Source organism: Beta vulgaris, chromosome 7 (genome assembly GCF_026745355.1).
Source record: "Beta vulgaris subsp. vulgaris cultivar EL10 chromosome 7, EL10.2, whole genome shotgun sequence".
NCBI lineage: Eukaryota > Viridiplantae > Streptophyta > Magnoliopsida > Caryophyllales > Amaranthaceae > Beta > Beta vulgaris.
The window spans coordinates 50,805,495-50,818,172 of record NC_079208.1 but is presented as its reverse complement, the minus strand read 5'-3'; the positions used below and the strand labels follow the sequence as shown (position 1 = coordinate 50,818,172).

The following is a 12,678-nucleotide window of genomic DNA, read 5'->3' as shown; positions in this document are numbered from 1 at the left end:
ATGTCATGGTCGCCATGGACATTACGATTATCATGGACATGACATTCATCATGACACAACCATCATGACAAGGTGCATGTTATCGTGCTACAACAGTTGTAAACATCTATTACTAAACATGGCGGCCATCATGCAAAGGTGTTTTATGTTAGCCAACATTTATAAATAAACATGGCAGCCATCATGCCAAAGGATTGTCGTGCTTAGGGCTGTGCAAAGATTAGGGTCGGATCGAAATCTGGACCGAATCAGAATTTGGAATTACTATAAAAAAGGTAGAAAGTTAGAAATTTAAAAACCTACATTTATTACTTTAGAATTATTATTATTAAAAATATTAATTTTTAATATATCTAATATATGATATATTCAAATAAAATAAAAAAGTTTTTTTTTAAAAAATATAGATTTCGGTCCAAGACCGGACCATACCAAAATTTTTCCAGTCCGGTCCATGTCCAAGAAAAGGCCAGATTATGGTCCACTGGTCCAACCGGTTCCGATGCTGGACCGGTGCACACCCCTAGTCGTGCTACAACGGTAGTCAACATCTATTACTAAAAATGGCGGCCATCATGCCTAGCAAATAGCTAGCTAGTACCGTCATGTCGAGACCTTGACGACCTGGCATGTTTTCATCTTTATTGCTAATCATGCTGTCCAACTCCTAATGTAAGGCGCCGCCAATAATGGTGATGGTAGCGTCGACCTTGATCGCCAATAACACTTGGGGTCCTTAAATTGCAGGGCATCAATATTAATTGATATCATCCATTGATATGCCGACAAGGCAGATCATGGCGGTCGGCGGTTGGCGACTCCTATACATATGGATTTCGAAAGAAATAAAATCTCGCAGACTCCCTATAATTAGTAACCGATATTTTTGGGAAAAAAAACTCCTAAAAAGTAATGATAGGAATTAGGAGTAATTAATACTGAGGAATCTTTAATCTCATGTATCATGTATGTAACCCAACATGTCGTATTTGTGTCTTATAAATGGACTTTTTATCTTGAGACATGATTGTACAATCATGTGTTCCAATGGGATCACCCCATGCATTTTATGTCAACACCAATTGATTAAACACTCCAACTACCTTTCTCCAGCAAATTTTGTTTATCATATGTCGCTTTTATGACTAGTTATACAGTTTAGAATTGACGCCTCTTCTGTTTTCTTCTCCTCTTTCTCTTGAACAACATTGCGTGATTACCGTTGAATTTTTGTATGTTCATTTTCCAATGAGAAGAAGTACTAAACAAAGACTACTACGTTTTTGTATGGACTTATTATACACGTACGTTTTTGTTTTGGCTTCTTGGATATTACTAAAATCAAATCTCTTCTTAATAATCATTATCCCACCATGTCAAAAACTCAAAGAGTCAACTGTTACGAATCTTACGATTTAAATTTTAACATGATGGTATGATATGTTTGATTTGGGTTATTAACTTTTTGTGTAAGCCCAATTATTAGATTAAATCATAAAAAGTATAAAACAGTATATAAAGAAAAATTAGCCCGTTAGCTAAGAAAAAAGGCCCACTATACCCTAGGCCTAAAAGTGCTTTGTCACCCATATGGCTATAGTATAGATGGCTAATGTTTCTTCTTTTTTTACAGGTATAGATAGCTAATGTTTTTCTTTTTTTGTTGACAGGTATAGATAGCTAATGGTAGGCTATTATAAGACAACTATTATATTGGTTCGGGTGATGCCACAGGTTTGTTACAATTAATAAATATGTTATAATTTATAAATTTTTCATAATTAATTTTATTATTTTTTCGGAAAAAAATTTCTAATGCAAAATTAGATAATAGACGTCATGATATGATAAGTTACTTTTTATAATAAAGAAAAAAACTTTTAAGAAATTGGGGATAAAAATAACAATTTTAATGAAATTATAAGACTTTATTATGTTTTATTTTGAAACATTAAATATTGAAATTGTAATGGATTGGTGATTAAACTCTCATATATCAATTCAAAGGTCATGGGTTTGATTCCTGAAAAATTTAAAAAAATGCATTTTTCAAAGGGGGAGTTTTTAAAATAAATTTCGGGTCGGATCGAATATTTGGATATCCGGTCTTAGAAGCTAATATTTTCGAATCGAATATCTGGGAAAAAAATATTCAATTTTCAGATATTTTCGCATATCTGAAATCGACTTGAAAATTTATCCGATTCAAAATGAAAACCAAAAAACGGGATCGAATATATGATTTTTCGGTTTGATCGGTCATATCAAATATTATGAACACCTCTGTGGGAGGAAGTGTAGTTTTCTAGAAAGTTTCAATGCTGATGAATTTTTAATTCATCAAAAGTATGAAAAGTTGTGTGATTGAATATGCGAATGAGATATTCCCATGAATACTTTCACTTATTAGGGGATTGAGTAAGTTTTTTCGTCGTATTTGTGGAAAGAAGAGATTCACAAGAAATTTATTTTGTTGGCAATTCAAAGTTGTTATTCATAACCAAAAAAAAGGAGGTTACAAACTAGAGTACTAGAGTAATATACTACTCGAGGGAGAGGTGGTAGCTCAGTGGAGTACCACCCCGAATTCCAGGGAATTGTCCAGCCTCTGAGCTAGTATGCCCTGCAGGCTAGTAGCCTAACAGCGGTTGATTTTCGGACCAATTATCTTTCCTAATAAAAAAAAAAAGAGTAACATAGTACTCTTAGTACCAAAAAACAAACCCATTACAACATAAGACTAAAACATAACTAGACAAGTTCTTTGCTTCTCACAGCATCTACAGACTACAAGCAACTCTAAAGACTATGTCCTTGACAAGATGATTATAGTAAGTGAATTCCTAAAAAGCTTAGTATTCCTCTGCAACTAGATGGCATATAGGCTCTATGTATACATCATAACAAAGAGCTTAGATCTATCCTTTTTGCAACAAGCTCTTTTATTGGCCAACTCCAGCTCACTTTGAGCATTCCCTTGAGGTTGAAAACCCAAGTAGCTCAACACCTTACACCACATTTCTTTACTGTAGGAACAGGTAAAAAAAAAAAAACAAATGATGGACTGATTCATCATCAGTATTGCACAATTTGCAAAGAGGGCTAAATTCACTACTACATTTGCTAACTATGTCTGCAGTAGCAAGCCTATCGAGGAGGGCCATGCACATGATAAATTTACTTTTTGGAGTAGCACTATTATTACAGATCAATCTCTTCCAATTCACACTATCATAAGTGTCTTACAGTAGGTTGTATGCTTTCTTGATACTGAACTTTTGTTGATTACTAACAGCAGACTAGCCACATACTCTAGCCAACAAATCTCTAGCTTCAAAAATCTTTCTTAGAAACCATGAAGTGTTACTGACTTACTGCTAACAGTAACATTTTCCAGAGAGCTCTTTTTGATATAATAAGCATTCACCCACCTGACCCACAACTTATCTTGCTTAAAAGCTATGGTCCATAAAGGTTTTAAAATGGCTGCCTTATTCCATAGGACCATGTATGTCAGTAACATTCAGCCGACCAATTCTCTTTGGGTACCGTTGTAAAATTCTCAAACCACGGGAGCTTTTGATCGAGATGCTCTCAGTTGAACCAGTCCATAAAAATCTTTTGCAGATTGACTTAATGTTTTTATTAACTTGGGCAGAGAAAATACTTACTTGAGCCCATAGTTCTGCATACTTCCCAGAATAGACTTCACAAGTTGCAATCTTCCAGTATATGAGAGGAAATAGGCAATCCATCCCTGAGCTCTATGTCTATGTGAGAAGCTGAGCTTTTTTGCCGCTAGTGGTACTCCCAGATACATTAATGAAAGAGTACCAATTGGCATCTGTATAAACTCAGCAAGCTGACCAGCCTCCTTTTGTCTAAGTCCAGCAAAATATATACAACTCTTCTCTATACTAGCATTTAAGCTAGAAGCTTTAGAGAAGCAATTAAAAGCAACCATAATCTTGGAGATGGAGCTATAATCTGGTCTAGCAAACATTAATAAATCATCCGGAAACATAAGATGTGTGAGCTTAATTCTATCACATTTAGGATGATAATTGAAGTCTGGATCATTACTCATAGTAGCCATACACCTACTCAAATACTCCATGCTCAGAGCAAATAAGAAAGGAGACCAAGGGTCTTCTTGTCTTAACCCTTTCTTAGCAGCAAAAGGAATGGAAGGCACACCATTTATCAAGATAGAGTAAGAAACTGATCTTACACAGTACAAGCCATGATCCATGTAATAAAACGACTAGGAAATCTCAATTCCTTGAGCATGCTTTCAAGGAAAAACACTCTAAAGAGTCATTTGCTTTCCTAATATCTACTTTTATAACACATCTAGGAGACATATGACTCCTATTATAGCCTCTAATAAGTTCAGTAGCTAAAAGGATATTGTCACCAATACTTCACTTGGGTATAAAACCTGTTTGAGCACAATTCACCACTTCAATAATCACATTTTGCAGTGTTTTTGCCAAAAATTTTGAAATAATTTTGTATAGGACAGAACAACAGGCAATAGGCCTGTAGTCATTAATTAGCATATTGAGCATCATCCATCTTGGGATCATTGTGACCACATTACAGTTGACAGGTTTATGCATAAATGCATTTGCAAAAATAACTCCAGGACACCAGTGTGAACATCATGTTTTATTACCTGGCCTGCCAGCTTTTTTTAAAGCAGATTGAGTTGAAGCCATCCAACTCAAGACCCTTTGAGTCATCAATACCTGCCAAAGCTTGATCAATTGCCTCAGTTGTAACATGCTAAACTAACATAGGACAGGATGTTGTACTGAGTTTTGGGCCAACTCTCACTATGTTTAAGTCAATAGCATCAAGTCTACTTGAATTAGTACCCACCAAGGTCCTATAAAACCTGCATATCTCATCGTGTATGTCTTTTGTTTCTGTCAGCTGCACCCCCTAATCATTGTGAATTGTCACAATTTTATTTCTAGCTTTTCTCACTTTGATTGCAGTGAAGAAAAACATAGAGTTGGAATCTCCTAAAGACAACCAGCTAACTCTAGATTTATGTTCTTTCCTCTTACAAGGAGCTAGAGTAATGAACATCTGGCAATGCTTGCACAACAGTTAGTTTTCTTCTAAACTCCTCCATCTTACAATGAGCCTTAAAGAATTTGTTGGGATGGAAGTTTTTTAAAGCTTGCTTCACAACTTGCAGTTTCACCTAAACATTCTTCAACTTTTGATGTCTATAAGTAGACTCCCAAGCTTGCTTTACAACTTCTATATAACCATGTTGATCAGCAAGGAAATTCAAGAACTTGAATGGTCTACCCCCTTCATACCGACACTTATCAACACTAAGGCTCCGTTTGGTAGGGCGTAAAACATTTTCAGTGTAAAATGATTTTCATGGAAAACAATTTACAATGGAAAACACAATTCCAAATTTAGTTTTCCGTTGTTTGGTTCGATGTAAGAAAAATGATGAAATGAAAGGAAAATGAAAGGGAAAGTAAGGAGGTAGTGAGAGAAGAGTACAAGAGAGATAAGGAAAATAGTTTTCCCTTCATTTTGAAAGGAAAATGGTTTTCCATCATTGGGAGAGTAATTTTACCCCAAGGGAAAATGATTTTACACTCTTTTGCCAACCAAACAATGTAAAACTGAAAATAGAGGAATACAGTTTTTCGGGAAAACGTTTTACGCCCTACCAAACGGAGCCTAAACACCAGAGGTGTATGGTGTGAGACACCAGCAACATGGTAATTAATAGTCACATCAGAGTACTTATGATTCCAATTACAATTGACAAAAGATTTGTCAATTCTACTTGCGATTCTATCATCCCCTAAGCTTTTATTATTCCATGAGTAAAACAACGCTGTAGAAGGAGCCTCCATCACCTGAGCATCTATGACAAAATTTCGAAAATCAACTGTCTCAGCTTCACTAACAGCATTGCGATTCAATCTATGATGAGCAATATAAACAACATTGTAATCTCCAATCATAATACAAGGCCCCTGACTAGCTGAAACAAAATTAAACAACTCTACCCACAAAGGTCTTCTATTTGATATAGTATGCAAGCCATGAACAACAACCAAATTAAATAACTCAGCACCAGAGCTACTTTGCACCTCCATATCACCAATCAACCAATAACTTATTTAGAAGCATATTGAACCACTACCTTCATATCACCAATCAACCAACCAACCCACGTTCTACCCCTAGGAGAAAAATCATAGTTGTTAACCCAACTCCATATGTTCTCAATTTTTTTTTTGAACTTTTAAACTATCGTGACTTCTAATTCTAGTTTCAAAGAGAGCACACAAAAAAAAACTTTGAACTTGAAGAAAATGTTTAATTTCCTTCAATTTTATGGGTCATTCATCCCCCTCACAAGAAATTTCACTTACTATATTTATTTCAACAAGTCACTTTTCATGATTTTTATTTTGATATTTTTCTATATCAACCCAATAAACCCTAAATTTATGTTAAAAAATTTAGGTCTAGAAATATTTTAATGAGACAAAATAAATGTTTTTATAATAACATTATCACTGAATATCCAAAATACGTCATATCAACCAAAATAATTCAAACAAATGAGATAATATATTAAGAAATACATCCAAAAACACCTAATTTGAGTTGGAGAAGATAACTATAATTTTATATGAATGTCATCTAACTCAATTAGTAAAATCTTTTTTTGATTCGAACTCAATTAGTAAAATCTTATAGAAGATAAAAGTAATACGAATGACTTAGGATCAAATCCTATCCAGATCATTCCTCTTAATTGCTAATTACATACAACCAAAAATGTAGCCTTTTGATTTTCTTTTGAGAGGGGCCGAGAACATGGTCTTAAATTCTAAACTCTTAAAGACTTAAACCCTCATGGGAATTTCAAATGTACAAAACCCCAACCATGGCAGCAACACTTTCACCTTCTTCCTCAACCTGTAATTACCCTCTTCTCAACCCACCATTCTTCAACGGTCCCTCTTCCATTTCCCACCAATTCATCAACTACCCACTTCACTTATTTCCTAAAGGTATAATCTTTATCATCTACTTTTGTATTATTCTTTCATTTCAGTTTTGGGTAATTTCTTATTCTGCTGTATTAACTAGGTTCAAGATTGTGCAAAAAATACAAAATTAAAGCAGCAGTAAAGGCTATAAATGGGGTGAGGGCACTCAATACGACGTCGTGGGATGATAAACCCTTTGAGATACTACCTAATGGTAAAAGGGTATACTTGGATGAGCTAGATGTTGCCACTTTTCTTGATCCTCCTAAAGAACTCATTCCTCTAGACCCTTCTTCTTATAATCCTGCTTCATATCTTTGGTAATTTGCAAAATTATTTATTAATATTTTGTGATATTACCTTTTTGTTTGAGGGGTTGTGATATTACTTGCTGTAACACTGATTATAATCTTACTTCTTATGTTGTTATTGTGATTTGCTGAAGTACTTCTACTTGGTTTGACAAGAATGATGATGTTAATGGGATAGTATGCTCTTGTTGAATGTTTATATTTGATAATATATTCTTTATGTCTTTATGGTGATTCTTATAAGTATTGAGTTGTTCTTATCTGTTTTCATGTCATCCTTGTGTCTAGGAAGAAAATTTCGGATATCCCGGAAGAAAGGCGGCATCGATTGTTATACCTCCTGAATAGTAGGTATTATTTCCCTGATTTCAGTCTCTACTGTTATTACAACTTTTCTGGTTTTGTAGAATTTCTTTGATGGGTTGGATTTGTATTTATGTGTTTGTGGAAGCATTTTGCGTAGCAATTTTTGAATATATGTGATGCATTGTAAATAACTCTTGCTTCATGGAGTATATCTTATCTCTTGTGCCTTATGCTAGCTTGAGTGGACTGTAGACTTTTATTGCTAAGAACTTGGTTTAAATCATTTGAATAAAATGTAGACTTGTCTCGGCTGCTTGGGAGATTGCCGGTGCACGTTATGATGATGCAAAGTTAGCTAAGATGAGCTCTTCTTATTTGCTTGCTGGTGAAAATGATGCCTTGTCACTTGAATTCTGGGATTGTCGTAAAAGTGGAGGTAGCTAGATATCTTATTTTAGTAGTTTTCATGTGTTGGAATATTTTTGTTGTGAGGGGAAAGTTTTAACCACTTTTTCCGAACAATGCATAATAGGACAAATACCTGTTGGACTAGTCAGTCATTTGCAGAAGGTGAGCTCTTTGGTCACTATATGCACTTCCTGTGCCCATTTCTTGCTTCAAGCTTTGTGCATTGTTGAATTCTGATTCCAGGATGATTAATCTACTTGCTAGGCTTTATTTCGCAAAGATGGAAGACTTTTTGGAAGAATATTTGGTAAGCTTTTCGTACGTTGATTCTTTTGGAAGCTCATTTCTTTTTAGTTGCAAACTTTTCGGTATTGTGAAAGCAGTTTAAAATCGAAAACATTTAGATAATTTACTGCCTCCCCCGCCCTCAACCCTAGGAAAAAACTGAAATTAGAAAAGACAGCAAAGAACTGATTTTTAGCATGGGTGGCCTATTTCTATTGATCCCTACTTATTTTTTCTTTTTTCAGAACTGGGATTGATGTTTTAGAAAGTAGAAATAGTATTTTTCACCTTTCCAGACTAGTATCTACGTAACTAATATCAAGTCAATTAACCATAATAACCAAAATCTTATACTTCCTCCATTTTTTCATACTTGCAACGTGAAATGTTCACAAGGACAAAGGAGAGGACAGAGATAGAGAGAAAGAGAAATAAGAAAGAACCCCCATATGCTAGGAGAGGAAAATAAAGAATATACTGCCAAAAATGTCAAGGGCAAGTAAATAGATAAGTTTCTAAAACGGGAAATGTTGCAAGTGTTAAAAATCGGAGGAAGTATATAATCTTGAAACCTCTATGCTATAAATACCCCCAAAAGTTTGTGACAACACTGTTTATTGGATCATTTATTGTCGTAGATGTGTGATACACAAGTAACCTTATTGCCTTAGGACGAGCACTGAGTTTCTTTGTTGTACCAATCCTAAAGCAGTGTTTCATTGTAGATAACATTGAATATCCTGAACAAACTTGGCTTCAGCTAGGAGATTTATCATAGATTAGTATAGATAAAGCCACTGCTTTTGCTACTAGTTTATATGCTATACTTACTTTTTTCTATTTTGCAATTTTCTCTGAATAACTCGTTTTGAGATCAATGATTCTAATACAAGGGTGACTCAAGATATGCTTGTAAACTGTCACCTCAATTTTACTTGTAATATAGACATTGTTGCTATTGCATCCACGCCCTTTTTCTCATGCACCAATGACCACACATATAATGCATCATAATTTTGATATGTTTTGTTTCTGATCACAATTCACAGCATATCCATAGCTCTCACTGCACCCCAGAGGCCCTGAACTCAGTAACCACGAGATTTCTTTGTCATGGATTGTGTATACTTTAGTTGTCCATTGCAAATGGGCAGATAGGCTGTGTTTCTTTCTATTGACCAAAATAAGTACAAATGCAGGTTTGTCTTTACTCGCTCGGTTGGCAACATCTTCAAGGCCACTGTATTTTACTGTGAAAGAAGCTCGTGAAGTAATGCCTACGGAGCAACCTTGTGATTTAGCTTATGAATTTGGGGACGGACTCTTGGATCTTCAAGACTATCCAGAAGGTTTCCCAATGCCTGGTGAGAGTGCAAATTCTCTTGCAAATATGCAATGATAAGTCACTTGTTATGAAACTCAAAAGTGGAGAAAGGTTTTGTGCTGCTTTGAGTCCTGTTTTTGCTATCTGTGTGTCAGTATCACCATAGTTGAAATTTTAGCCTCTGTTTATTTTGCCTTTTTTGTACACTAAGTCACTAACATCTCTGTTCTTTCATCATTGCTAAGCTTTGCTGACTTACCTACACGAGTTTGTTCTTTTGAATTCAAGCAAGCTTGCAGTTGTCCTATTTGCTTTACCTTCTAAATTCTTGGACTCAACATTGTTCGGTAGTGATGTTTCCAGGTATTTATAGGACACTAACCATAACAGTATTAAGAGTTTGACATCCATTCCAATGCGGCCGAAAAATTACAAGGGATATCTTAAGCAGCTCTTTTGAGTTTGTGCGCATCTTGTTTAATGTGAAGTAGCATCATTGTAAATGGTGGCATTGTTCCATTTCATGTGTTGAATGGAAACCGTCTCTATTATTGTAGGGTCTATCTCTCTCTCCTCCCTCCCCCGAGCCAACCTCCATCTTGCTTGGAGTAGGAACCTAGAGGGGCTATTAGGCCATTAGGGTAATACAGACACAGATTGAGGATGGGCTTATGTCATAGGTTTACTGAATCAAGTCACTTTGCCGTTTTGCACTATTTTTCTATTGTCTACTTCCATTGAAGTTCTATCATAACTTTCACTCTCTTATCTTATACTTCCTCCACTTCTTTTTAGTTTACTCATTTATCATCTTTGTCAATGCATAACTTTAATCATTTATATCTTTGATTATCAATAAGCAAAAAATTATATAAAGTTGATATTTCGAAAATATACAATGAAACGAGTCCAACAAGCTAAGATCCAGCGTGATTATTTTTTCTCAAGTATGATCAAAAGATAGTGAAAGTAGAGTATGTGAATAGTGTCAAAAGTGAAAAAAAAAAACAAGTCTAACTAAAAAGAATCAGAGAAACCAAGGAAGTATAATAATTTTTCTGCTGGAAATCCTCTATTGGTCCCCTGGGACTTCCTTAAACTCATGATTTTGGAGGGTAATTAAATAAGGAATTGGTGTAGAAGTATGAGTGTCGAATTAGGTTGCTTGCAATAAATATGAACACCTTCAAGTCATTTTGTCCACCAAACTTTAAACTAGTGGAGCCTGAGGTACAATCACCTTGAAAACATGCCTCAAAACTTCTTGATGCGAGGGATAGGTCTCATTTGCAGCTCAGTGCATTGATTTCTTTGAGCTTGACATGCTGTACGATTCTGAATTTGTGGTTCTTTCCAATTGCAGCCAAACATCCATCCCCTTTCAATGATCATGTTGTCATATATCTTCGTCATCTTGGACCTGGGGTTATGGTTGGACAGGCATGGCAAGAGGGCCTAGCACTGGAACAAGTACCCAAGAAGTTATGTGGTGAAATCCTGATGGTGAAAGATTATTCTGTGTCTAAGACTCTTAAGTAACTAGATTCAGCATTCGTGGTTCTCTGATAGCAAGAGATTGGTGCTGCTTTTTTGGGAGAATAGTCACCAGCAAAAGCTGCAGATCTTTATGGAGTCATTTTTTCATACTCATTGAGCACGGTGACCATGTCGGAGTAAGGTTGTGATGAACGTAGATCGAATTAAGAGCTTCAATCTTGTTTACATCGTAGTGTAAATTACAAAGAAAGCCATGTTATGCCCTTGCAAGTTGCAATAATTTTGTTGCTGTTTCTAACTTGTAATTGATTATAGTCATCCAGCTTCTATGTATTTTCCTTTCTCTAAAGTTTCATGCTCAAGATATAATGATTTTCTTCAGGTCATGCATGGTTCTTAATTGGAAAACAACTTTCTATCTTTTGTCACCTGGAATTCTCATCTCATTGACTCGGTAGCTTCTTAGAAGATTGATTAAAAGTTAAAAACTTATTTTAATTAATGAAAACTGATTTTAATGAGTTCAATACTTCAATCCCAAAGGAAAGTCTGCAAGTTGTTGAGTAGTAGCCATATGTCATAGATGGTGTGAGCAATTTGCCATGGAGGAAACCAAACATTTTTTTACTTCATTAATAACCAGTAAGTTGTCACCTTAGATAATGATGGGCGATGCTTGATTTGGAAGCGAGGATGATGTCTTGATGGAGAGCTGAAACTTCGGTGGTATAAACTAAGGCAATCCCAAGATTGTAAGTGCAGGCTTGCATGAAGTTCCCTGAGTGATTATGGATGATGATTCCTGTTGCAGCGAAAGAATCTTTAACTGAGGATGAAATTACATAGTAAACTTAAAATTGTTCATACTTGTAAAAATCATATTTATTTTAAGGTTAAAAACACTTCCACTAATTTTCATGTATCTAATTTTCTTTTCTAAAAATTATAAAAACAAAAATCAATAACGAGCAAGCTCTAAGCGAAACCAAAATGGCTCACTTGGATCATTGGATGGTACATAGTACCCGTTCAAAGCCAAAGTTTGTTAGGTCACCATTATTCATAATCTTAAACAAAGATCATCACACTCTCTTTCTAACTTTTTCTCTCTGAAAAATAACATTACACAATCTTTTTCCACATATCCTCTTAATTATGAACAACAATAAAAATCATCCCAACTAATTTTTCCTCTATCTCTCTTGCTTTTTGACCCCATCCAACTATTTTTTTCTCTCTTACTCTTTACTTTTTATTTTTTTAAAGTGTAAAAATGAAAGATATTTCATATAAAATAAAGAAAATAAGAAGAAAAAAAATCGGTAAATAGCTGAAACTTTTTTTATCGAAAATATAGCAAAATGATTCTCTAATTATAGAGCTCGGAAAAATAGAGCTCGTATTTTTTTTATTTTTTTCACTTTGTATTGTTTAAAATAAAACCGTTGAAAATTTTATAACAATTACTATATTCTAAAATCCAGTCACAATGTTACATTTG

At 34.8% G+C, this 12,678-nt stretch overlaps 1 protein-coding gene across 2 annotated transcripts; it reads left to right on the top strand.

Annotated features, from left to right (window-relative positions):
• The first annotated feature begins 6,832 nt into the window (after positions 1–6,832).
• LOC104899642 (uncharacterized) lies at positions 6,833–11,563 on the top strand. 2 transcript variants are annotated; one of them, XM_048648414.2, is made up of 9 exons: positions 6,833–7,067; positions 7,147–7,366; positions 7,646–7,708; positions 7,963–8,099; positions 8,196–8,233; positions 8,336–8,378; positions 9,556–9,720; positions 9,926–10,043; positions 11,044–11,214. In XM_048648414.2, the coding sequence occupies exons 1-9, from the start codon at positions 6,923–6,925 to the stop codon at positions 11,066–11,068; spliced, it is 954 nt and encodes a 317-aa protein (XP_048504371.1). In that variant the 5' UTR covers positions 6,833–6,922; the 3' UTR covers positions 11,069–11,214. The 2 variants fall into 2 exon arrangements, with proteins under 2 accessions (XP_048504371.1, XP_010685173.1); XM_010686871.4 differs by lacking the exon at positions 9,926–10,043 and having other exon boundaries at positions 6,837–7,067; positions 11,044–11,563.
• Positions 11,564–12,678: the final 1,115 nt, after the last annotated feature.

What these genes read in the sequence shown, in the direction of transcription:
- LOC104899642 (XM_010686871.4), top strand. Translation starts at nt 6,923, where the DNA reads ATGTACAAAACCCCAACCATGGCAGCAACACTTTCACCTTCTTCCTCA. An exon ending in ACTTCACTTATTTCCTAAAG is followed by an intron (nt 7,068 to 7,146) that starts GTATAATCTTTA and finishes TGTATTAACTAG; the next exon opens with GTTCAAGATTGTGCAAAAAA. An exon ending in TTATACCTCCTGAATAGTAG is followed by an intron (nt 7,709 to 7,962) that starts GTATTATTTCCC and finishes AATAAAATGTAG; the next exon opens with ACTTGTCTCGGCTGCTTGGG.